The sequence below is a fragment of the Chiloscyllium plagiosum genome, chromosome 28, assembly GCF_004010195.1.
Source record: "Chiloscyllium plagiosum isolate BGI_BamShark_2017 chromosome 28, ASM401019v2, whole genome shotgun sequence".
NCBI lineage: Eukaryota > Metazoa > Chordata > Chondrichthyes > Orectolobiformes > Hemiscylliidae > Chiloscyllium > Chiloscyllium plagiosum.
Genome location: NC_057737.1, coordinates 26,549,263 through 26,577,251, shown reverse-complemented (window position 1 = coordinate 26,577,251; position 27,989 = coordinate 26,549,263). Strand labels below are relative to the sequence as shown.

Sequence of the window (27,989 nt, the reverse complement as noted above, 5' to 3'; positions counted from 1 at the left end):
TCTTTCATACTAGTATGGCCACTCCTCTGCTTTTGGAGTTAAAGGAGGAAAAGAATACTCTATCGTATCCCTCCTTGCTGTAACTTCAGGTGTTGCCTATCAGTCAAATGTGTCTCTTGCAACAGCGCAATGTCAACCCTTTTCTCCTTAAGATTTGAAAGCACTTTTTTCCTTTTAATGGGGGAATGGTTCCCCTTTATGTTCCAGGTGCACCACCTGAACAGATTGCTAGCCATGACCGCACACTACAGCCCACAGTCCCCTGAAAAGGTGAAGCCCAATCAATGTGCGACGAGTGGAGAAAAACAGACTTTATCAAATCTGAAAGCTATTCCTACAAACACTACCAGGACTACCAAAACTAAAAAAAAAGTAACCTCCATCCCTAACTTAAACAAAAACGAAAAGCACAAATTTCCAGAGATCCCCCCGCCCATAGGGGACATTCACACCCAACCTCATAACCATTCTAGCACCTTCCAGTTAAGGCTGTGCCCCAAACCCAAGCAACAAAAAAACAATATTTATACTCATATCAGTTAACAGTGGATGCCCACCCCTCCCCATCTTCGTCTCAGCCCCACAAATCTTTACATCAAAGGAGTAACCACCCCTCACCCAGCAAAACAGAACAATAGAATAACTAATAACCACCAAACAGGTATAATATAAAACATAACAGATTTAAAATCTGAACAATATCAAACCTATAAAGCCCGAAACCCCAAAAGGGAAAAAAATAGAGAGAAAGCAGATACAAAAGCAAGTTGTATTTTGCCATTGTCCGTACACCTCTTTTCTCCCTTCCTCCTCGGCCAAAGTCTATCGTTTCAGCGAGTCCAAAGTCGAAGTTGTAGACAGTTCCCCCATAACTGAAATGTAGCATTGCTGGGTACCTCAGAGTATATTGAATGTTTAAATCTCTGTCTTTTCTTTACATCATGAAAGGCCTTCCTTTTCTTAATTATAGCCCCAGAAATGTCATAAAAAAACATTGTTTTCGAGCCTTTATAAGCCAAAGCCTATGGATCTTTTCCCAGTCTTCTGGCTGTTTCTATTATTAAATGCTTTTCCTTGTAGTGCTGGAGTCACACTAGGACCAGGCAGGGGCACTGGGCCAGCCTGGGCCTGCTCCACACTCGCCCAGCCTGACTCTATCTCCAGGCTCAGCAACTCCGGAAGCCATCCCTCAAGGACGTCAGCGAGGTTTTCACCACCTTCGAGCTCTGGTAAGCCCAAGATCCGTAGATTTTTTTTTTTCTCTCTGACCTCCATTTTCGAGGTAGTTTACTTATTCCAGCAGGGCCTGAACCTGGCCTTCCAAGGTTCAGACCCACCCCTCAGAGCACTCCATTGCGGCCTCTGAGGCCAGGGTCCTCTGCTCCACAGCTTCCTAATCCAATGTCTGGACCTCCTGCATGTGCTTTGCCAGCATGGCAGTGATTGGTTCCAGTGCTCCCTCGATCTTTCTTTTCACAGAGTTTTGTAAACTCTGTTAGTAACCGCTGCTGCTCCTTTGAGCTCAGGGGCGCTGCCACAGGAATCGAGTAACGGCTGCAAGTACACCCAACATAGTAGGAGTGTGCCCTGCCTGCTGCACTCCCCTCACTCTTTTTCTCTTCGGTGTCTTCATATCAGCTCCAGATCTTCTAAATCCTGATTTAAAGGGGCTCTAGGTATTCTACTTATTTTAAACTACAGGCTTTCTCCTCGGGGGTAGCTAATGTTTTTTGGGGGGGGGGGGGGGGGTTTAGGAGCCCACCTTGCCTGGGATATGGCAAGAGCCTAACACAGCAGACTGTTCAGACTGCTGCCATCTTGAATCTCCCCAGCAATATTATTTTAAAGACCTTGACTACCCCTCAACCATCTAAACTGAAGGAAATAAAAGCGAAGTTTAAACAACTCTTCTTGAGTAACTTGACCCTTTTGGCCTTTAATATAGTTATGTCAAATAAACAATGAATCTCCTGTCTGAGGCCCGTTGATCCTTGCCGAAGAGTGCATGCAGCATTCCAGATAGGGTCTGACCAAAGGATATTCAGTCTGCACTTTTGGGAGAAGCACAGCTCTTCACGAACCACAATTATGCCATTCAAAGATAAAATTAGAGCTAAGATGTTAACACTACCATTGTGAAATATACAATGAAAGCACTACTTTATTTAGAATTAGTTCGGATATTACAAATTACAGTTATTGGGGATAGGTGGGTGGAATAATTATCATTTTAATCAAGTTGTTACATTTTGTTTAATTCCTCAATTTATGCAGTATTTTAAATTTTCTTAATAGAATTCTCATGTAACTTTTCTTTGAATTCAGAACAAAAATGTTTCAAAAGAAGTGTATTGAGGTGAACTTACAGCTGATGCCAGATCCCAAAAACAATCTTTCCTTTTGCAGCAGCTATTGTTTAAAGAGACTTTTGTTTGGTTGTTATTATTTATTCTGGAGTAAGGAGTAGGAATGAGAAAGCGTGTAGCCTTAGATATGGCGCATTTGCTGCAGAGAATGCGGGAAGTTCTTGTTCAGAAGAATTTGGGGCATCTGTTCTTAGTGTAAATGGATTGGCGTAAATAAGGTGATAACATTTGTTCACTTGTGGAGTATGTGGCAGTACTTCCTTCTCGCGCCAAAGGCTGGAGGCGCGCATATTTCACTGTCAGGTGCCGGATAACTAAATTTCTGTTTATATCGAAGACTTTTAACAAAACTCTCACTCCGCAGGAAAATAACTTGTAATTTAATAAGCTGAGTGGAATATGCACGTAATAGAACAATCCTGATACATTTTCAAGATTACCACACCTGAGCAGATTGAATTTAATCTCAACTTCCCTCACCTGGACTGCTCTGGGAAGTGTACTGTTAAAAGGGAAGCTTATCTAGCCAATGCAATCAGCCATTTGGGTCCTGGCTGGATCAAGGTTTTCCACTTTGATGTGCATTTAGCTTCATTAGTAAAGTGTACCCAGACTTGTCAATGAGTTTCTCTTCCTCTGCAAACTTCTTGCCATTTTAGTGGTGCTTATCTGATTAAGGACACATGGTGTTTTTGTAATTTTAATACCAAATTCTGCATAATGGCAGCTTGTTTGTAGCAATAAGGGGAGTAGCTTGAGAGAGCTGTTGGGGTAAGAGCTGGCACTGCTACTCTGCTAAAGGTTTTAGAACCTTAGCTCAAGCCTGGCTTGTAGGTATCTATGTTATAGTGTAACATTGATGACTTGATAAATAAGGGTAATAATTTAAACTAAACCGATTATAAAAGCTTTATATTCCAGACTACCACAGAGTACGATCTCTGGGACAAACCAAGGAGGTTACAGGTAGAGTCCATCAGGGATTCCCTGAGCGGTCTCGAAGAGGGACTTTAATGGGAATGTTGAATAGAAATATTGAATCTACGCCTGTTTGGTCTGATCTATCCTTTTTAACATTTGCTGTCAAACTTGTTTCATGAGTAATCACTTTACCTGTGAAGGGTAATTGTCTTTTGAGTGGTTTCTGCACTTTAAACTTCCTGTCACTATCTAGAGATAATAACAGCAATTTTGTTGGCTGAGCTTCCATATGGCATTCTTGATTTGGTGGTTTAAGTGAATTTGAAGTGAGCAATGGTTGACAAAGAATCTGATTTTTAAGGAAATAACATGTTTCTGGAAAATGGGATAGCTCAAGTTAAGGAATATGTTGTATTTTTTGTTTTAAGTGTCAAGCTGAAACACTTAAATCATGTTGGTTGCTCTAGAAAAAGCTCTTTCTGATTTTTTTGTTTCTTATTTTTAATGTACCAGCCCTACACATTCATTGCCAAAACAGCCCTTTGAATGTACTTGATGACTATGTCTGTCTCCACTGAGTTGGCCTGTGACTGAAATTTTTAAACTGTATGTAGGAAAGAGCTAGATTGTTACAACAATACCAGTATTGACTACCCGTCCCTAATTCCTCTTGAAAAGGTGATGGCGAATAGTAGTCTTATACAGCCCATTTGATGTCAGTGCACCCACACTGCTATTAATGGAATCCAAAAATTTGAACAAACCCCGTATTGTGGTGCCCAGAAGAGGCTCCTGGCTGTGATAGGCCCATGGCGTGGACTTAGTTGCGGTGCCGAGAGCAGGGGCATCTGACTGTTGGACTTTGCAGACACCTTCAAAAGACATATGCAACTGCGTTTGTCAACCCCTTGTATAGAAGATTAATTCTGTTTTGTTATTTCTTTTTACTCTTCGTAACTCAAATGGTGCCGTATTATGGCAACAAAACACTTTATCATTGTCTCAACAGCCAATTATTATTTTTTAAAAATCCACAGATTCACTACCTTCTGAGAGAAAAAAAATTCATCTTCATATCTATCTCAAATATACAGCCCCTTATTCAGAGATTATGCCCTGTGATCCACATGGAGAAATGATATTTCTGCCTCTACTCTGTTAAGTCCTCTAAGAATCTTATGTTTTTCTAGGGTCACATTTCATTTTTCTATATTCCAATGAGTTCAGGCCCAATATGTTCAACTTCTCCTTGATGCAGTCTCTCCAAACCTGGTATCAGCCTAATGAACTTTTGCTAGTGAACCATTGGATTGCCTCCAGTAGCTGTACGGATTTTCTTTTTGAAAAGATCCCAAAACTGTTCATATTATTCCATCTATGGTCTGACTCGTTCCATTGTATAGTTTCAGCAAAACCTCCCTACTTTTATACTCCATTTCCTTTGAAATAAATCCATCCTTGTTGTCCGCTGAACCTGGAGGCTAGCTTTTTATGATTCATTTATTGGGGACCAAATTGCTCTGTTCTGTAGCTTTCCACAACCTTTTTCCATTTAAATAATATTCCATTTTTCCTGCCAAATACATAACCTCTAAGTTCTCCACATTATGTTCCATCTGTTAAGTTTCGGCCACTTGCTTAAGATGTCTTTATCCACCTGCAGACGCTATCACCCTCACCCTAATCTCTCCACCTATTTTTGTCACCTAGAAACTTGGATATCGTGCATTGACTTCCCTCGTCCAAGTCATTAATGTAGTTAAGAATTGTGGCCTGAGCACTGATACCTATGGCACTCCAGTTACAGATTGCAATTCTGAAAATGCCTTTTATTGTCTATTTATTGAAGTATGTTCATTTGTGACTTTGAGTCTGTTCATGTGATGTTATCCACCATTTTGAGGAAATTAGCTCAGTCTAATCTTGCTACTGCTGAATGAACATCTTCCTTAATAAAACTCTTACTGTTGCTTAAATACTTTAGCCTCCTGTACTTGACCATAATGGTACAAGAGAACTGGCGACGAGGATAAAATCTACAGATCGTTCTGTTCTCTGTCAATCTCCCTGTTTTAAACTGTTGGTGATTTAGTGTTCATTGATCATTTTTCTTTTTATATCCATACAGAAGCTGTTACAATCAGCTTTTATCTTCCTTGCAAATTTACACTCTGTCTATTACATTTCTCCTCTCAATCAACCTCTTGATTCTTGTTTGCTGAATTTTTAACTGCTTTGGCTCCTCAGCTTTGCTACTTTCTTTAGCAATTTTATAGGACCTGTCTTTGGATCTAAAATTATCTTCCAGTTTCTTTTATCGGCCTTGGTTGGACCACTTTTCCTGCTCAGTTCTTTTTTCCTGAAAGGAATGTGTAACTGCTATGATGCATGTGTTTGATCCTTTACATGTTAGTCATTGCCTATCCACTGCCATGCCTTTTAATCAACTTTTCCAGTCTATCATTGCCAACATGCCCTTTGTAGTTTCCTTTGTTTAGATTTAGGATTCTAGTTTCAGATTAAACTACTACACTTTCTATCCTGATGATGTAATGGTCACTTTTTCCTAACAACAAGATTATTAATTGGCTCCTTGTTGAGCAAACCAAATCTAAGACAGCTTGAGGAACTCACTGGGGAGCAATGTACTGCTCTTAAAAAAAAAATCTTGTACGCACTCCATTAATTCCTCTACCATATCATTATTCAAATGTGGTCTGTCCAATCTATATATAAAGTCCCCCATGATTACTATATAATTCTTGTTACAGGAGTCTCTATTTTCCAGGTTGCTGCCATCTTCTACCTTACCAGTATTGTTTGGAGGATGATAGACAGTTAATGGGTTCTGCCCCTTTTTGCTTATTGCTCGACCAAATAGATTCTACATAGGATTTTCTGCACCAATGTCATTTCTCACTCTTGCACTGATTGCATCTTTTGTGAACAATAATACAACATCTTTTTCTGGTTTTTCCTGTACTCCTTAAAGATTAAATATCCTACATGGTTAGGTTTCCAACTCTGTTCGCTCTGTATTCCTGCCTGTATTTGCAGTTTTATTGTACCATTTTCAATAATTTTTATGCTGTTCATTTTTCTAATTTATTGGATATGCTCCATGTTTTCACATATAGTCTGTTTAGACTTGCCTTTTTGACATGTTTACATTGCTTTTGCTGTACTATGACGTTAATTGCTCCTAGCCCTTGTTTCCAGGGGATTTCGATGCTTACTTTCAACTTTTCTTCTTTTTCAATCTTGTTTCCCCAACTGCATCTGCTCAGTTTCATGTCCCCCCCCACCCGTGACTCTGGTTTAAGCCCTCCCCACAGTACTAGTGAATGTCTCTATGAGGATATTGATCTCAGTCCAGCAGTTGGTTTGTACAGATCTCTTTGTTCTCCACCCCCACCGCCAACCACCACCACCACCACCATTCCTCCAGCTGAATTTGATCTAGCTTTTTACGTAGGTTGTTGCTCCTGACATGTACTCCCCTCCCCTTTTGCAATGTCCTGCAGTCATTCAATAACATCCTTGTAATGGGATGAGGAAGGCAGCATTGTTACTACTATTGTTCTCCCATGTATATCATGGACCTGGCTGTTTCTTCATTCCCCTTGACATACATGTTAATGACTTGGATGACAGAAACGAATGTATGAAAGCCAAGTTTGCAGAGGACACAAAAAATGTGGGAAGCAGGTGGTGAGGTTGACCCAAAAGAGAGACATTACCAGGTTAACAATTGGGCAAAAATCTCGTAGGTAGGATATGGTGTGGCAAAATGTGAGTTTACCCACTTTGGCAGGAAGAGTAGGGGAGCTGAATATTATTTAAATGGAGAAAGATTGCAGAACTCTCCAGGAGAGGTATTTGGGAATCCTTGTGCATGAATCTCTCAAATCTAACATCCAAGAACGAAAAATGGGAAAAGCAAATGAAATGTTCCTCCTCAGTTAAAAGGGAATGGATTAGGTCAGTATGGTTGTTTTGCTAAAATGACACACACTAATCAGACTACAGCTGGAATACTGTGAACAGTTTTGGACCCTTGATCTAAGGAAAGATGTACTGGCTTTGAAGGCAGACCAGAGAAGATTCATTCAGCTGAAGCCTGGAAAAGCAGGACAGTCTTGATGAAGAGAGGTTGAATAGGTTGAGCCTGTACATGTTGGAATTTAGAAGAATGAAAGGCAATCTTATTTGACACCTAAGATCCTTTGAGCACTTGACAGGGTAGATGTGGAGAGATTGTGTCCCTTTAGGAGGCAGAGTCTGGGACCAGAGGGCATCATCACAGAATAAGGCATCACTCATTTAAGATCAATGAGGAGGAATTTCTTCTGAGGGTAATTAATCTGTGGAATTCTTTACTGCAGTTGGCTTTCAATGCTGGATGGTTAAGTACGTTCAAGGTTGAGGGAGGCAGATTTTGATCAGTAAGGGAATCAAGCGCTGTAGGGAAAAGAAACGGGAAAGTGGAGTTGAGGGCTATCGGGTCAGCCATGATCTCGTTAAATGGCAGGACAGATTCCATTGAAACAACTTTAAAATACTCAGACTGGAATAGAAAATGGCAGGAAAATGCTGTTTAGTTTGTTGTGAGGATAGTATCAAACTCCAAAGTGATTCGCCAACTCTAGATGCACTCTGTTCACCGTTAGTTATTCCTTGTCAAAGAATTTTTTTGTTGTTGGCTTCTCATGTAGTGTTTAGTATTTTCTTGTAGCCTATTTGTTTAAAACTTGTCTGCAGTATTGAGAATATCTTTGGTACTATATAAATATTCCAGCTCTCTAAAAGGTGTTGAAGTATGCATATTTGCTGGCAAATAAAGAATAATTACCCTGTGCAATTGTATTCCAGTTAACACATTCTGTTGGGAAGGAAATTGGGTGGATAAAAAGTTGTATTACTGAATAAAATGAATACCTGAAAACATGCTTATTTTTAAATTCCTGCCTCTACAGAAATCTAGTACTTGCAACCTAACAATGTATATAGAGTAGGTTTACCAACAGGGCTGAAATATAGGTTTCAAAATCTGCATTTCTTGATTGTGTCACATATATCTGTTATGTGTGGTTTCAGTTTTATTAGAAGTCTCCATTTTGAAGATAGGATGCAGTTTATAAATAGCATTCCATCCTTGGGACTTTGAACATCTGTAGTCTGGTGACTTTCGCTTTATAAAGCACTGAACATTATGCATAACTATTGATTATGGTTAACATTTGCTTTTAGTTTAGAGTGAGTGCAGTCATTACTGTATTAACTGATTATAAATTGTATGCATACAATACATGCATTTAGTGTGAGCAGTGTCTAGTCTTAGTTTAAACAGTTTGGCCTCAATAATTGCCTTGAGGGATCAGTAGTTTTAAATATGTGATTAACTTATGGTACATTTAACTCTTGCAGTCTTTCAGTGCATTTATTTATTGTGTGTATACATGTTATTATTCATCAGTTAAGGTGTTCACAAAGGAAGAAAGGACTGTGCTATATTTTTATTATTAAGGCATGTCTATTAGCTGCTGAGATCTCTACTCCCAAAACTGTCATAAGCAGGACTGCCATTTTAGTTTGACAATTTTTCCTCTGTTGCTTCTTTTAAACTTTCCAAGTTAGTAATTGCTGACCTCCAAGAGATCAATTAAGTTACTTGGCTGTTGACTTTGAATGGCTGGTGCAGAGGGAATTTACCAGGACAGTTTTTGACCAAAGCTTTGTCAAAAAATTGTTGTAAGTGTTAGAGGAGTAGTGTGTGTTTTCGGGAGGGAGTCCCAGAGCTTGAGTCTAGGATAGCTGAGATGTCAAAAGCAAGCATGTGCAAAAGGCCAGAATTGGAGCAAAAGAGTGATGAGAGAGGGTTGTAGGACTTAAAGAAATTAGAAAAGCCGAGACTAGAGAGGATTTGGAGTACAAAGATGATTTTTTTAAAAAGTGTTACCCGGTGGAAGCCAACATAAAATGATAAGATTCTGTGGTTGGTTGAGGGGGCTTGACAATGGGGAGGTTGCTTCCTTTTGGGAGAGTCTTAAAACCAGAAGGCAGAATCTCGATGTAAGAGGTTGCTCACTTAATGTACAGCTAAGGAGGAATTTGTTCTGAGGGTAGTGATTCTGTGGAGCTCTCTACTTCAGAGTGCTGTAGAGGCTGGGTCATTAATTTATTCAAGGCTGCGATAGAATTTTAATTAGTAAGGGAATTGAGCTTATGGGGAAAAGGCAGGAAAGTGGAGTTGATGATTATCACAATCATCAATCTAATTGGCAAAGCAGATTTGATGGGCTGAATGTCCTATAGTCTTATGGTGATTCATGAATTATGGCGTAATATGTGGTGAAGTGTACACTTTGTTACCAAGCACTTCCGTTCCACAACCCCTCTTGACTATTGCTTAACCAGTCTTAAATGAACTACAACTTGATTCAATTAAGTATTGGAAAAATCAGAACCTTTATCTTCAGCCCCAACACAAGTTCTGTCTTACTCCTGGATTTCATTTGCCACTTCCAGTCATTCTCTTTAGTTGCCAACTGATTGCAATTTTAGTTTTCCATTTGGTCTGGGATTAAAATTCCATCTCCATAACTTCATCACAAGAATTACTTACCTCCATTTCAGTAACATTGCTCTCTTCTACTTAAGCTGCCATTGCCATACCATGTTGTTGTCTGACATGGTGAGTCTACATTTTCCAGGCTGACAACTCATTTCTATTTCCATAACATTTTCCTTGTCTAAAACTGGTTTGTTAATGCTGTTCTTTGTCTTTGTTTTGTTCTTTCTTGGGTTTTTCTGTCTTTTTCATTCACATGGCGATAGAGAGGGAGATGTTTTCAGCTTGCAGGCACTGGGCATCTTTGGCTGCCCTGCACTTACAATTTTGGTTAAACTGCAATTAGAACATGAGATCAAGGAGCAGGAGTAGGCAATCAGCTCTTCAGGACTGCTCTGCCATTTAATATGATCATGGCCAATTCCATCTCTGCCTCAACTCCACTTTCCTGCCCCTTCACCATAACCCTTCAACACGTTACTAATTTAAAATCTATCACTTCCTTAAATTTACTCAATGCCCAGGCATCCTACAAATCTTGTGATAGTGAATTCCACTGATTCGTGTTGCTTTGAGAGAAGTACTTTCTCCTCATCTGTTTTAACTCTGCTCCACCTCATCCCAAAACAACATTTAAACTCTTACAATCAGAGGGCAGTCATCATGTATACCTACCTTAACTCTTAGACTCTTAGTGACATATTGTTTCAGTGTACCCCTGTCACTGCTTGAAAAACAACATTATTTTGCAACATCTGATTTTTCCCAAGTCGCAAAGCTGTACTGATATTTCGGCTCTCTCGTAGTCCAACTTGCATTTCAAGTTGTTGCCTTGAAAAGGAAAAATGTATGGTGCCTTAAAAGCACACTAAATGTAGATCAGGTTTAATTTTAATTGCTCATTTACTTTCAGAAGTATGTTGGTATCATCTTGCAGTATAGAGCCTGGAAATCGTTTCAAACCATAGAAGTAATTTTTATTCACATTATGCTGGGGAATTTTTTTAAAGCACCAGTTACTGAGGTTGAGGTTTGTGTAAATCTTCCTTTGCTTTCCCTGCTAATGTTAAAGGTTTGAAGTACAGAAATAAGAAATTTTATACTGTTAAGAGCTGTGTTGTCAGAGGGAATTTGACCTATTAAAATTAGAGCGTTTGAGATTTGATCTGCTGTCCTAGGCTTCTCTTAGCTCTGTTTGCATGATGTGTTGACCATGATGCACTTTATGGTGAACATTTTAAATGTCCAAAATTGTGACACTTTTGACCACCATTTTGTTTAAATTGTTGTAGTTTAAGATTAATACCCTTCATAATTTGGTCCCCATCCAGTTTATCAGGTAATTGTGTGTGTGTTTGGTGGGGGGACGGGGGGGGAAAGAGGGTGAGGGTTTTGGTAGACTTGAGCAATTCAAACTTCAAGTCCAATCAGGTCATCCAGTAGCTGCTATAGGTCTTGTCTATTCCCCAGTTCCAAATCCCATGTTTTTAACCGGAAATGTACAGCTAGTTTTTAGGTAACACACGTTTTGGCAGCACAATTTGCTTATAATGTTGCTGAAGAATTGAGGAACAGTATTTTTGAGAACGCTTACTTCTGTTTGCAATAGTATGATTCCAGCAGCGATCGTTTAGCTTCATTCTGTGCGGGTATCAATTTCCACGCCGAAGTCTCCTTTCTGTTCTGTGCTGCGCTAATGTCAGCTGCCGACAGAGCAGTGTTCTGTGAGAGGTACTGTACAGAGAGCAGCTTTCTGAGAGAGATACATTCGGCAGCTTCCTGTGAAAGGTGCATTACTCCTAGATTTATCCCTTTTTTTTAAAAAATGAAGGTGCATAGTGACAAGAATGTTAGCAAGAAGTGTCCTGATGATAAAATTGCAGGTGGTGATTGAAAACCAAAAGCTATAACACGGAAGAGAAGCTTGATATTATAAAGTGTTTTGAGGGTAAGGAGAGAATGTGATATAGCACACTTAATAGGAATGAGAGAGTCTACCTTCTGCACCCTGATGACCCTCTATCTCTGCATTAAACTGTCATGTTTACTTTTGTTCCATTGATGAATATGATTTATACCTTCATTCAGACCATGCTATACTTTGTTAGGTTTTTGGGTGATTTCTGAGTGATTGTGAGTGATATTTGTTTACAGCCCCTAACCCCACTTTTTCCATAGGCTCCATTATTTATATTAAATTATTTTCTATTAAGTGAGGTTTTGATGGAATGCAACTATGTTGTTATAGAATAACTACCTGCAATGTAAGGTGCTACTATAAATACGTAGGGGCGAAAAAAGATTGAATTAGCAGTTACTTTAAGTGATTTCTTTTTTGGCTGAAAAGTTGTTAATTTGATAGTTGATATCATTTTTAAAGAAGAGTTATCCCAATACATGTTATAAAAGTTCTGTGTGCAATGAAGTTACTGAAATAGAATTGTTTATGTTCTTGAGCTTGTCTGTCAATTTCTATAGACCCCATCTGTTTACATGAAGAACAGGGCCTTCCAGAGTTGAACTCCCCTTCTATGTTTTTAACCTGCTACAAATAACATGGTAGAATAGGTGAACAAGCAAGTGCTAGGTTTTTTTTGCAATTCCTTTTCTCATTTCCTAAATCATCTGACTGTCACCATGTTTTGTATTTGACAATATTCAAAGAATTCACTGCTATGTCCTGACCTGATTTTAGGGCTGAATATAAATTTGCCCTGCTTGTTTCTGTCTTGTATTAAGTAACTTCCAACAACTGTTCATGATCCTTTTGAGTGAATTGTGCTGTTTTAATCACGCACACCTATACCAGCACGCATTAACTATCTCAAAATACTAAGATATTTAGAATGAATAATTAAAGTAGAGCAACTCCAGTTTAAAAAGGGTTTAACACAATTGACATTGTGTTCCTATTGAAACTGTCATTTTTTTTCTTTTCTGTTCACAATTAATATATTTTAGTGTTGTTTGAATTCTTCAATCATTCTGACAAAATCATTGTTTGGAATTGAGGGAAGGGAGAAATTTGGGCATCCTTTTAAAGGATTGTTTGTATCTGAACAGGAAAGATGTTTGGGAGAACCAAATGTGATGCAATAAATGACGTTCGAGTTTGGGTGGAGGGAGACTTTATTAATATTCATACTCCAAATTCATTTATATAATGTGAATCGTCATTATTAAACTTGCAGTTTTGTTTTTTGAATGAAAGCCTGGCAAACTATGACTTGTTCTATTCAGTTGCACTGATACATTTGTAGACCAGAGGTGAGCAGTTGAAATTTGACTTAGGATTGATTCTTTTTTACATAAAGTATAGTTAGGATAAAAAATTTAAGATTTGTAAATAATTCAGTGCATTTTGAAGCATTCCCCAGGCTGAATTTTACTGTTTAAATTGTCAGACTATTATACTGGTAAGAGAGCTGTTGTAATGCTGGATCACGAAGCAATTCTGGGAGTATTGCTTATGGACTTGCAATTGCTAATGGCTTCAGTCTAGCTGCTTTGTAAGTGAAACATCATGTGATCATCACCCCATGTCTGGGGCTGTTGTTCTGAGTGCTGCAGATCATAAATGAGCTACATTTCATTACCGATAGCTCCCCAAGGCTTTCAAAAAGTGGAAATAATGCATTATAATGTGATGCTGGTTATAGTTCCAAAGTGATTAATAAATGCTGTTTGAAATCTGCATGAAATACAGTTTCACATTAATTGAGGCAGCCCGAAATAAGCAAAAGAGACAATCTAGAATTTGTTAATGGGAATTATTTAATGTTTGTAATTGCATTCCTAACATTGTTATTTAGACTATAATTTCAGGAAAAATTTTTTTACTATCTATAGAAACAATTGGTTAAATGTGTAGAAATTGTTATTGTACACTGATTATTTTAATAAGTTGTCCATTCTTTGTAATAGAGGCAAATATAGAAACTAAATTTCTGGGCAAGGTTTTTTTTATCTCTCCTTTATTAACAATATTTAGCGAAAAGCAACTTCTCAGTTGCATTCATGGACACTGAATCTGCTAGTCTTTTGCTTGTGCCCACTGTATGAACTTGCATGTACATATAGGTAATCTGTTTGATCATGAAAAACATGATTGAGATTTACAAGTGCCTATTTTTCAGGTTGTCTCACTATGCGGTGATAAGGAATGGTATTCTGGATGTTTCTGTCCTTCTTTTGTCCATCCTTAAACACAATCAAATTGTTGTAGTTATAGACTTCTTTTGCTTTGTTTGAATAAGACCGTAAGACTTGGGAGCAGGAGTAGGCCATTCGGCTCATTGATTTTGCTGCACCATTCATTGAAATCGGGTAAATCTGATAAACCACAACTCCATTTTCCTGTTGTATCTCACGTAGCCCTTGATCTCCTTCATGATGAAAAAAATCATTCTGACTTATCATTGCATATACTAAGCGACCCAGCATCTCTACCAATGTCTTTGGTAAAGAATTGCAGAGAATCACAACTTATCTGAGAAAGTAATTTCTTCCTCATCACTGTCTCTAGTCAGTGACACCTTTTGAGAGTCTGCTGTCTGGTCCTGGACTGTCCCACAAGGGTGAAAAAAAAAACCTTTCTGCGTCAATTGTCATCAAGCTCCTTAACAATCTTTTATGTTCAATCAGATTTTCTCCCATTCTTTTAGAGTCCAATGAGTACAAGGCCAACCTATTGAAGCTCTCCTGATAAAATGCCTCCATACCTAAAATCAACTTAGTGAACCTTCATTGACTACCAATGCCACCATATGATTCTTTAGATAAAGGGACCAAATCCAATCAGTGTTTCTGTTGTGGTCTGACTTATGCCTTTTATAAGTATAACAAGACTTCCCTGTTTTTCCTGGAATGTGGTCTTTGCACAACTTCAATGAAATTAAATGTTGATCATTAGGTCATTTCTTTCCAGAGCAGAAGATCTGGATAACTATTGGTTTATATTTGTCAATTTCATTAACCAGTAGAATCTTGCAAGGAAACTGCTTGTCAGTACCAGATGCAATACTGTAATTCTAATAACATTGAGAAGTATAGAATGGGCAAGTGAGGATTGGGAAGTAGAATCATGGGATGATAGGAAGAATAGAAGTGAGAAATTAAACTACAGTAAACTCTCCATTATCTGGAATGTAAGGAGCATGGGTTACAACCTACATTAATCTGCGCTTGCATGAGAAATGCTTTTATAGAAACTCAATATAGAACATACTGATATTCTTTGAATTAAAATAAATCTTAAGTCTAAATGTCAAAAGAGTCTTGCAATTTATACACTGAATTCTGAGCACTTATAATATTTCATGAGTTGTTAATGGAACTTACATTTCAGTTTGAGCAACAGCTGATGTCAAGAGATGAAGATTTAAATTTAGTAGCTCTCTTGGATAAATCTCTTCTTTTCATGCAAAAATTGGGAATGCAGGAGGTGAAACCGTATTACAGTCTGTACCGAAAAGTAATTAAACTGCTCGACAAGTTTCAGGACATTTTCAAAGCCTTCAGCAGCAGATTGCCCTAAAACTCTTTCAAACTGTTCCCTATTGTCATTCTTTCCTCTTGAATTTTCGGTGTGTCACGGTTCAGACAGGGTAGGTGCAGAACAGATGCTCCCAATAGCAAGGGAGGCCAGAACAAGGGGTCACAGTCCAAGGGTACTATGTAAACCATTTAGAACTGAGGTCAGAAATTTCTTCATTGAGTGGTGAGCCTATGGAATTTGCTACCACCAAAAAGCAGTCGAGACCAAGACATTATGGTTTTGAGAAGAAGTTGGATATAGTGAGGCTAAAGGGAACAAAGGATACAGAGGAAAAGAAGGAATAGAATATTGAGATGGGTGGTCAGCCATGATCATAACGAATGGCGGAGCAGGCTCAAATGGCCTATTCTTGCTCCTATTTTCTATGTTTCTGTAATTTTTCATTTTTAACAATTTACTTTTTCTTCTTGCAGAAACTAGCTGCTGAATGCAAGAGTGCTGACTATGCAGGTACCTTAGTTGCACACAAGTGTGACCTCACCAATGAGGAAGAGATCCTTTCCATGTTTTCTGCCATCAAGTCACAGTACCAAGGTGTGGATGTGTGCATCAACAATGCAGGCCTGGCCCATCCTGAACCTTTGCTGTCGGGGAAGACTGACCTATGGAGGAACATGATTAATGTGAGTCTCAATTAATGAAAGGAATGGTAGAATGATTTTGCTTGGCACTGAAAAGTTGTCAAGAGCAACACTTCCAGTGAAATATCTCCCGCATGCTGTGCTTATAAAAACCTCCTTGTCTGTCATCCTTATTTAGGATGGTCTTGAGGCATTGACAGCCACCACCACTTCCTTGTTTTTTACAGCAGAATCTATTATTTTAATATAAAGCATACATATGAATCCTGGCAAGCGAAGGTTATTCCGCTTCTGCTTCCTACTTCCCAGTTTCATATGATAGCTGAACTCCTTCCAATCCATTTGAGAGTCCAATAGTGTACGTATACTAAAGGTGTGGTCTCACCATTTACTGTGTAACTGAAGCTTAACCCCCCCCTACTTTTATATTCCATTACCTTCTCATTAAATGATGACATTAGTTTAACTTTCCTAATTACTTTCTAAAGCTGCATACTGTCCTTTTTGTGATTCATGATAAACTAAAGCAACCAGATCTTATAGCATGTTAGAACTCTGTAGTTCTCACCCTTTAGATAATTTCTTATTCTGTATTCCAAAATAGAAAATTTCACATTTCCCACATTGCACTCCATTTGCCAGAACTTTGCTCACTCACTTAATTTACCTGTATCTCTTTGTACCTTCATTTCATCCTCCTCACAACTTATTTTCCTACCTATCTTTGTTATCAGTAAGTTTGGTAATCATGCCTTCCATCATTTCATCCAAATCATTATATAAATTATAAACAATAATCCCTAAGTCATACATTCATAATATCTTGCCAACCTGAGACCCATTTACACTAATGCTCTATTACCTATTAACTTGCCAATCTTTTATCCAATATGCTGGCTCACTACACCATGACTTATATTTTCTGCAGTAATCTTTGTAGCTCTTTATAAAATGCTTTCTGGAAGTTTAAGTTCAGCACATCCACCAGTTCCACTTTATCTATAACATGCGTTAACCCCTCAAAGAAGTCAAATGGTTGGTTAAAATGATTTCCCCTTCTTTAGGCCATGTTAACTACTGTTTACCTTGAACTTTCCTAAGCGTCCTGCTCCAGCTTTAATAATAGCTTCTAATATTTTCCCAATGATAAATGTTAAACCAACTGATCTGCTTTCTGTCGTCTTTCCCTTTTGGATAAAAGAGCGACGCTTCCAATCTAATGAGAATTTTGAGCTTTGGAAAATTAGAACCAATGCATCATGTATCTCACTAGCCACTTTTTTAAAGACCCTAGCATTAACTCTATCAGCACCTGCACATGCACACGAACAGTCAACAGTCGACTTCCCGGATCCAGCCTTTCTGTCAATAACAGCCAGAAAACAAAATCCCATTTTCTAAAGGTAGCAAGCAGCATATTTTGGACTATCTTACCTCCCAATCTAAATATGCTGGTATGTGGATTTTGTGTGTTTCGTGTGAGTTTGTTCAGTGGGAACATTTGAAATAAGAGTGCTATTTTCTGTAACTTAAGTTGGTGTACACTTTCTGCTGAGAGATGACAGGCAGTTACCATTCTGTTGTCGTTCTGCAATGTTAGGTTTCTGCATGTGCATGCATGTTAAGCTACCTTGTTGTGTTGACATTAAGCGCAGCCTATTTTTAAATTGTGTACTTTATTTTCATATTTTCCCTCAAGGGGAAACATCCTCTTATTATCCACCCTGTAAAGTCCCCTCAACGTGTCATCTTTGAATGAGGGAGACTCATTCTTTTAGGGGAAGGCGAGAGCCCCTTAGTATTATCACTTGGTATTAATCTAGACACCAAGATTTGAATCCCGCCACTGCAGGTGGTGGAATTTGAATTCAATATAAAAAAAATGTGGAATTAAGAATCTACTGGTGACCATGAAATCATTGATTGTCAGTAAAACCCATCAGGTCACTAATGTCCTTCAGGGAAGGAAATCTTCCATCCTTGCCTGGTCTGTCCTACATGTGACTAGACTCACAGCAATATGGTCGACTCTCAGTTGCCCTCTGAAAGGCATTCAGTTGTACCGATGGCTGCAAAGTCTCAAAGAAACTAAACCAGATGGATCACCTGACATTGACCTCGGTACTGGAAAATGCAACAGCAGAAACAACCCTGTCAATCCTGCAAAATCTTCCTCACTAATATTTGGGGACCAGCGCTCGAATTGGGAGAGCTATTTCACAGGCTAGTCAAACAACACCCTGATTCCTGAAGAGGGGCTTATGCCCGAAACATCGATTCTCATGCTCCTTGGATGCTGCCTGACCTGCTGCGCTTTTCCAGCAACACATTTTTCAGCTTAGGCCAACATTTAGCAAGTAACGCTTGTGCCATACAAATGCCAGGCTATAACCATCACTAAAAGACAATCTGATCACCCCTTGACATTCAATGGTGGGGCCATCACTGAATCCCCTACTGTAAACATTCTGAGAGTTATCATTAATCAGGAACTCAGCTGGACTCACCACATAAATGCAGTGGCTAGAAGACAGGTCAGAGGCTAGGAACACTATGGCGAATAACGCACCACCTGACTCCCCAAAGCCTATACAGGGGAGGTAAGTGTGTGATGGAATACTTCCCACTTGCCTGGATGAGTGCAGCCCAAACAACATTCAAGAAGCTTGACACCATCCAGGACAAAGCAGCTCACTTGACTGGCACTGCATCCACAAGCATTCACTCCCTCCACCACCGACGGTCCATAGCAGGAGTATGTACTATCTACAAGATGCACTGCAGAAATTCACCAAAGGTCCTTGGGCAGCACCTTCCAAACTCACGACCATTTCCACCTGGAAGGACAAGGGCAGCAGATACATGGCAACAGCACCATGTTCCCCTCCAAGCCACTCACCATCCTGAATTGGAAATATATCACCATTGGGTCCAAATCCTGGAATTCCCACCCTAGTGGCATTATGGTTTAACCCACAGCAGATGCATTACAGTGATTCAAGAAGGCAGCTCACCACCACCACCTGAGGGCAAATACTGATGAGCAATAAATACGGGCCAGCCAGCGATGTCCACATCCCACAAAATGAATTTTAAAATTATATACACTTGATCTTTTCTCAAAATAACCCCTTTATTCCATGAATTAGTCCAGTGAAACTTGGGAGAACTGCTTTTAATACAATTATAAGCTTAAGTAAAGAAACCAAAACTGTACACATTCCAGATATCTTACCAATGCTCTAAAACAATTATAGCAAAGCATCCATTCTTTTATCTTCCAATCCCCTTGCAATAAGTGACAACATCGCAGTCGTCATCCTCCTGACTTGCTGATCTGCATACTGACTTCTTGTGAGTCATCTCTCAAGATTTCCTGATCCTTCTGTACCACAGAATTCTGCAGTTTCTCTCCACTTGAAATCATGTATGCCTTCTAGTCTTCCTGCCAAAGTGATCAAGACTCCACATTTTCCACACTGCATGCCATCTGCTAAATTTTTGCCCATTCATTTACCCTATGTAATTACGAGAAAATGAGGACTGCAGATGCTGGAGACCGGAGTCGAAAAGTATGGAGCTTGAAAAGCACAGCATATCAGGCAGCAGCCGTGGAGCAGGAGAATCGATGTTTCAGGCATAAGGAATGAAGGGCTGAGGAGTTACATTCTTGATAAAGGGCTTATGCTGAAATGTCGATTTTTCTGCTCCATGGATGCTGCCTGACCTGCAATGCTTTTCCAGTGCTACACTTTTTGACCCTATCTAGTTACCTTTTGCAGATTCCTTTTGTATTGGTAGCAACTTACTTTCCTAGCTCTTTTTGTCATCAAGTTTAGCAGTCATAGAGGCTGTCCCTTTATCTAGTTGATGATGTACTGTGGAAGTCTGATACGCAGATGAATGTACTGTAAATTTGTTTTTCGTGTTATGGTCCTATGGCTCCTGACACCCTCTTCCTAAACCAGTCTGACGCTCTTTCTGACCCCACCTCATTCTTTGCTCTGTTCACTTTTTTGCTGTTGTATGGGACCCCCGTCTACATTTCAACCATAGCACAGTCTCTTTTTGGAGTTATTTCCCACCATTATCTGTTTGACAGATGTTGGGCTAACTGACTTATAGTTTTCTGTCCCACTCGTTTCATGAAGGGAAGGGTTACATTTTTTCCCAATCTGATTAGACCTTTATGAGCCTGTTTTAATTTTCCAAAATTCAGTTGATTACACTAAGGCCCTAGGATGCAGGTCAATACGCCCTAGGAAATTGTTAGCCATTAGTTTACATAACTTTCTCAATGTTCTTTCCCTGTGAGTTGTAAGTGTTTAAATTGTCCTTCCTCCTCTTGTTGCAGAAAGTTTTTAAAAATACTTAGAAGTATTTGCCTTCCAAAGTGAATGCGCACACTGTTTAAACTTCCGTCAGCTTTTATTTTTGATTTTTTAGTTAGTCATGGGTGGTGAGTCCTTCTACAGTTATTCTTTCTCACTGGAGTGTATCTTTTAATGACATAATGACGTAACTCCTGATGCATTATGAAGTAACTCCATGTATCGTTGTATTGCTACTATCATACCCTTTATCGCTTCCCAGTTCACTTTAGCCAGCTGTTTTCATACCTTTGTAGTTAGCTTTTCTTAAAGTTAAAAATGCTAGTTTTGATTCACAGCCTCACTTTCCAACCAAATGCTAAATTTAAACATTTATGATCATTCCTAACAAAGGCTTGTTTACTATGCAGTCAGTAATCCTACTTCATTGCTGATTGCATTTTTAGAATTGTCTGCACTCTGGCTCTAGAATGTGCTGCCTTAAAAACTTATTCCTAGCACTTGAAGTATATAAACTCTGTGATGGAAAATAACTTGATGAAAAATATGAATCAACCGTGTTAAGAATTTATATATGGCCATGGGTTTCTTATTGAGTTAGTGTTTCAAGATGCTCTATTATAATTTTATAGGCTTTTATAACTTGGGATCTATTAACGATCACTTCTGAGATGAGAATCAACCTTTGGGATCCGTTAGTGATTAAATATTATCCCACAAGAAATCCAAAATTTATGCATTGTGGCTAAAATATGTCATTGTATGTAAGATACAATGGATGCAGGTTTGCTCATTATCTGGAAGGTTGAAAACAAACCTTCAAGCTCAGCGAGCAAATCTACATCCAGAACCTTAACCTGAGCTACAAATCTTCTCAAAACTGAGTAAGATATAAGCAAACTACAGGAATGTATGATTTACAAAAATTTAAAGATTGAAAATCCTGGAATTGAATTTGATCTCTTATCTGATCAACAACTTGACATTTCAATGGGGAACATTCCAGTGAAAGCATGACACATTCCAGTATATACACACAATATATTAATTGGCCATTAATTGTTCATTAGTATAATTTCGCAAAGAATGTCCTTTGTATATGTATGAATGTACAAAAATGGTAGATTGGTTAATGACCGACTGCCCTGAAATGTTTGTGTTGCATTGCGCATCCTGATTCCAACTCCATAACTCGCACCCACCCCCAGGGGGTTACATAATCGCTTTGAGAAGCAAAATCTCCAGATGAAAAGCAGTAGTTAATTCCAAAAGAAGTAAATATATCTAGACAATTCTACTCTAGTTACCAGTGGCAAGCAAACCATGCCTCAGGATATGTGGCTTAATATTAACTGCATTTTCTAAATTATGTTTTAGCCATAATTGGGGTATTTTGATCTTTGTAGTAAATCCTTGCTGGCTGCACTGGTTGCTAAATTGTTCCAGAGGTGGTTGACCTACTGCAAAGATAAGCAAGTACCTGTACTGACATCTATGTCAATCACATTTTGAATGATTGTCCCTCCTATTTTTGTCTCGAATGATCTGTCCATGTGGGTGGAATCTATGCCTTTAATTATTTTAAAGACATTCATCCAATCAGTTTAATAATTTTAAGGAAGCCCACCATGGTTCCAAAGGTCTCCCACTTCATATATGAAGGAAACAAAACCAGTTCAGCACTTTAGATTTGATCCAAGTTATGTAATACTTTTTGGTTTATGTAACGTATCAATACTGTGTTTTAGTTTGGTGCAACCTTACATGATTATGAATCTTTAAAGACTAATGTGCTAAATGCTCCATGTTTGTGCTTTCATAGTATTTTCTGACCCTGCGCAACATGCACGAGCTTAGTGTTAGCTCTGTTGCATACTTTACCACTGAATTATCCATATTAAATTGCATTTTTTCAGATGTGGGACCATTCTCTGATCACCCAGGGATCTGATTACAATTACCTTCTCTCATCCTGGGTCTTAACATTTGCACAGGTCTCTGTAGCATTTGTGAATTTATGGGCCATTTCCAAATAAACAAAAGCACCAACATCAACTGTTGTTTATTTCCACTAGTAATGTTTTCTAACCCATGAAGTACTTGCCAGTTTTACAGATCCCTAGCCATAATATAAAGGAAAACTGTAAGAGTTTCTTTAGATATGTAAAAGGCAAAAGTGAATGTTGAGCCACTGGAAAATGATACTGGAGAGATAGTAGTGGGGAACAAGGAAATGGCTGAGGAACTGAATGACTACTTTGTGTGAGTCTACACGAGTATTATCCCAAAAATTCGAGAGTGAGGGGGCAGAGGTGAATATGGTGGCCATCATGAAGGAGAAGGTGCTTGAAAAACTGAATGGTCTGAAGGTGGATAAATAATCTGGACTAGATGGACCACACCCCATAGTCCCAAGAGAGATAGCTGAAGAAGTAGCAGAGGCATTGGTGGTGATCTTTCAGGAATTGCTAGCATCGATGGTCCCAGAGGGCTGGAAAATCGCTGATACCCCTGTTTAAAAAGGGGGTAAGGCAAAAGAGGGAAAATTACAAACCAATTAGTCTATCCTCTCTCGGTAAGATCCTGGAATCCATTGTGAAAGATAAGATTTTTGAAATCTTTGTAAGTGTATTATAAAATAGGGCAAAGTCAGCATGGTTTCATCAAGGGGAGGTCACGCCTGACAAATCTGCTAGAATTCTTTGAGGAAGTAATGAGCAAGTTAGACGAAGGAGAGCCAATGGATGTTATCTACCTGGACTTCCAGAAGACCGTTGACATGGTGCTGCATAGTAGGCTACTGAGTAAGATAAGGGACAGTAGATGTTGGGAAGGTGTTTCCATTGTTAGGAGAGACCAGGACCTGAGGGCATAGTCTTAAGGTAAAGGGAAGACCTGTTAGAATGGAGATAAGGAGAAACCTCTTCAGCCAGAGAGTGATGAATCTATAGAATTCATTGCCATAGAAGGCTGTGGAGGTCAGGTCATTGAGTATATTTAAAACTGAGATAGATTCCTGAGTATCAAGGCTTATGGGGAGAAAGCAGGAGAATGGGTTCAGAAACTTATCAGCCATGATTGAATGCTGGAGCAGACTCAATGGGCTTATTTTCTGCTCCTATGTCTTATGGTGTAATTAATAACTTATGATATGACATTTTGTCAAAACCTCCTCGTCAATGATGAGTGTCAAAGTCAGTGGAAGCAACATATCTATACCTTGTAGTATACTTGTTGGGATTGTTGTTGAATTTGAAACCTTATTATATCTCCACTGTGGTGAAGTCATATTCATAGATAATGGGCAATGAAAGTCAATTCTGGATGATGTGTGGATGTAATCCTGATCACAGGAAAGTAATTTACAGCAAGCTTTTAATTTGTAAAATTTGAATTGAAGACTCAAGTCAATTTTGTTAGTACAGAAACCCAAGAAAAGATTAGAGTGCTCATATGGGCCTTTGTGTAAGAGTTCACTTCGGCTATTATGTTGGATATTCACTGAAGTGTGTCATGACTGAAGTTAAAATACTTCTGTGAGACTTACACTGTTTCCTTAATTTTGTTTGGGCTTTCTCTTCCTTTAATTTTGGCAGATATTCTGATAATAGACAATGTCGTGGCCATCTTACCTGAGTTCTTATCAACCAAGTGTGCATGCGAGGAATGGTGGTTAGGCAGAGGATCTCGGTATTAAGAACTTTGACGTGCCATCGGGACTTGCATTGTCTCCACAAGCAAATCATATGGAGGATCATTTGGAATAAACTGCCCACATCTCCAGGATATTAGAAAGTGGGAAGAACTACTATTCAGTGTGCTCTTCCTTTAGTTGAGGGATTCTTTCCTCCTTGCTCCTATGTAATCACAGCCTGCCAAAAGCAGATTGGCCTTGGCTATTCTTTTGTTCGCTTGACTGTCACTGTGAACTGTTCTGCAGAGGTGCTAGCTAGTGTGGTAAACTTGTCAACTGCATCAAGGTTTTGTTCATGGACTGGTTTCACATGCATTTTTGAAGCAGGTTGTTAATTGATTTTTTTTTTCTTGTGCCTCAATGCAAGTTCAAAAATATCACATCCAGATGAAAATTGACTAATTTCAAGACATCCAGCACTTCCTCCTCTGTAATATGGACATTTTGCAAGATGTCTCCATTCATTTTCCTACACTCTATATCTTCCATGTCTTTTTCCACAGTAAGTACTGATGCAAAATACTCATTTACTTCCCCCATCTCCTGTAGCTCCACACAAAGGCTGCGTTACTGATCTTTGAGGGGCCCTATTCTCTCCCTCCAGTACCCTTTTGTCCTTGATGTATTTGTAAAAACCCTTTGGATTCTCCTTCACTCAATTTGCCAAAGTTATCTCATGTCCCTTTTTTGCCCTCCTGACTTCTCTCCTACTGCTTTTATACTCTAAGGATTCACTTGAACTATCCTGTCTATGACTGACATATGCTTCCTTTTTCTTAACCAAACCCTCAATTTCTTTAGTTATCCAGCATTGAACAGTAAAGGTCTGGAGGAAAAGGCAGGTGGAACTAGTTTAGTTTGGGGTTATGTTTGGCATGGACTGGTTGGACCGAAGGGTCTGTTTCTGTGCTGCATGATTATGAACAGTCTCATGATAATACCACTGGGCATCACCTCCCCTCATCTCATTGCTCATTTTACATCTCATTGTTGCTTCCAAGCTGAGTTTCATTACACTCTTAAACAAGGCACTAAACATCTGTTGTACACATTCACAATTTTGCTTTACCTATCATAGTCAGTTGGCGCTTACTGAACAGGAATTAAATCCAAACAGATTTTTGATCTGTTTGCACTATATTAATCCCAGTTGAAGATTCAACCTTCAGCTTTCTGCTGAAAATTTTCTCAAATCACCAAATATGGCTTTTCAGAATTCAAACTTTGTTCCTATTTAATTTCTATCCTAATATTTTCATGCCTTTGGATTTTGACTAGAGGTGAACATAAAGTGTTGAAGAATGGCTATAGGTCAGTTAACAATTAGGCGGAAAGATATCAAGGAGGAATGTGTTCTTAACTGTGGAATATGACAATTCATTAAGAACTTGAGTATTGGTGACAAAAGACTTTGTTAAAGCTTTTTGTCTTGCACTCAACAGGGCAATGCGGAAGAAAGCCAATTAAAAGGGAAACTAACATTTATACTGTATGAGAGGGCAGTGCTGATTGGTTGAGGCTGTGTCATGGGAAATGACAAAATTAATGATAATTGACAGTCAAAAACAGGATTTACTTAAGTTTTTAAATAGGCAGGTTGACTGATTAAGTATGTTCTCTGTGCACATAATTTCCCTCCTTATGTACTAAATTTTATTCATTAAGACTGATGCACATAGATTGCATAGAAGCATACTGTGTGTCAAACACTGCCTGATGAAACATTTAAAATTTGACTAATTTGGGAGTACTCCCTCCAACCCAACAGCCAGATGTTAAAAGTGGTTTCTAGGTATTATGAAATACTCAAAAACACAGCACACTTAATTCAGTGTTTCTTTTAAAACCATAAAATCTTCTACCCTTTCACTTGGAACAACTTCTTAGAGTGTAGCTGTTCAGTTGATTGTTTGTTTGACAATCTGTCTATGTGACACTAACAAATTGCTGCTCAGATATTTAAAAAACAAAGCAGCTAGCTCCATTAGCACTTGTCGCGTGCAGTACTTTTGGGCAAAAAACAGATTAGCAAGTGTTCAGGAAGGGATCAACACGTTCAGAACAGGGGAAAAATCTTAAAGTATTCTCAAGTTCATCTGTTTTCAACCAAATAACACTGTGCACAAGATATTTTATTCAGTACACAGGAGTAAACAATAGAGATCAAGTGAAAAATGAATGTGTAAGAGTAAAGGATCCAAGATATCATTGGTTTTTTTTCTGATTTACATTTATGTTTTACCAATTTGATTTCTAGTTGCACGATAGGGTGGCGTAATATTTTTACAGGTTTCACTTTTCTTTTGCCAACTATTCACATAATGCGTTAAAGCAAAACAAGAACAATCTATAACTGCAACACTTTAAATTTTGATTTTTCAGTTTGAAGTTAAATAGTATACCCTCTGCCGTTCAAAAATTGTCCAAATCCTCCATTCTCTTCTATGTAACTTCAGTTATTTTTAAAGATGACATTTCTCAACAATCACTAGAATAGTCTTCAGAATAATCGAGCCTTCTCAATTTTGTATTGCCATTAAATTCAGTCATGTCTGGAAGAGGGTGAGGTTGACGCAGTGCAATGTTCCTTTGTTAAAGTCTATTTCATACACAACTCATGACATCTACTCCAATTCATTCAGCATATAGACTTTAAGTCCGCTGACACTGGAGAAGCAAAGAGGATACGCTCTAAGCTGCAGTTGTAGTCCTGCACGAAGGCCATAGTGCCATCTTTCACTCAACTGAACCACAACTGAATTTGACAGCTGTATCAATACGGAGCAGATCTCTTCAGGATGATGCCTCTAACTTCAAGGCTTGAGGAAGGCACCGTACAGCAGCAGCATCTGTACTGACCAAGGCCAGTTTACCACAACTGACAACAATCCCATTACCGAAGCCAAACAAGGGCAAAGAAAAGAACGGTAATGCCACTTAATATCAACACATGAAATATTCAAACATTCATAGACTGTGCAGAGCTGATAGACCAGAAAGACAACTTGTTAGAGACTACATTTACAAAGTAGCATTAAGCGGGACTTACCTAGCTGACAAGGGCAAATGACATAGATTGGGTGAAGGGTCATCAAGCCAAATAAACTAACACATTTTGTTTCCACTGCAGAGCTTTTGCTAACATATTCAGTTTCATTACAGAAATTGAATATACCTTCTTTAGGATTGGTTGCAGCAGCAAAGATCAGAAAGGTTTGCTGACAAGTTTAACTGTATCTCCTACACTCGTATGTCACTCACCCACAGTAAATACATACCACCAATTCGTGACATCAAGGAGAATAGTTAAGCCATCACTGTCAATGATCATGCATCCACAATGACAAATTCAAAAGATATGAAATAAATTTTTACAAAAATAAAACTCAATTATTGCAATGCCTAAATTAGGCAAACACGTATATTCCTGTCAGGGTGAAAGGGAAGGCTGGTAGGTATGGGGAATGCTGGATGACTAAAGAAATTGAGGGTTTGGTTAAGAAAAAGAAGGAAACATATGTCAGGTATAGACAGGATAGATCGAGTGAATCCTTAGAAGAGTATAAAGGAAGTAGGAGTATACTTAAGAGGGAAATCAGTGACATCACCACAAACCCCAGGAACCCCATCCCGGACAAACATATAAATAGAAAGCAGGAGACAATAGCTTCTCTTCACTTGAAGGTCGCCACTGATGATGTTACCTAGCCAGGTAATGAAACGTCTGGATATCAAACCTACAGCTCAGCGAGCAAACCTACACCCTAAATCAACAAGGCAGCCCTTGTGTGGAGCCACAGAAAATGGGAGAGATACGAAATGAATATTTTGCGTCAGTATGGAAGATATATACTGTAGGGAAATAGATGGTGACATCTTGCAAAATGTCCAGATTACAGAGGAGGAAATGCTGGATGTCTTGAAACGGGTAAAGCTGGATAAATCCCTGGGGCCTGATCAGGTGTACC

The 27,989-nt window shown here is 38.8% G+C and overlaps 1 protein-coding gene across 3 annotated transcripts in view; it reads left to right on the top strand.

The window, feature by feature from the left end:
* The window catches only part of dhrs11a (dehydrogenase/reductase 11a), an 80,489-nt gene that overhangs the window by 13,564 nt on the left and 38,936 nt on the right, over nucleotides 1-27,989 (top strand). For all 3 annotated transcript variants that reach the window (XM_043718558.1, XM_043718560.1, XM_043718559.1), the window contains exon 2: nucleotides 15,829-16,038. In XM_043718558.1, coding sequence (XP_043574493.1) covers nucleotides 15,829-16,038 — 210 coding nt within the window. The remainder of the gene's footprint in view (nucleotides 1-15,828; nucleotides 16,039-27,989) is intronic.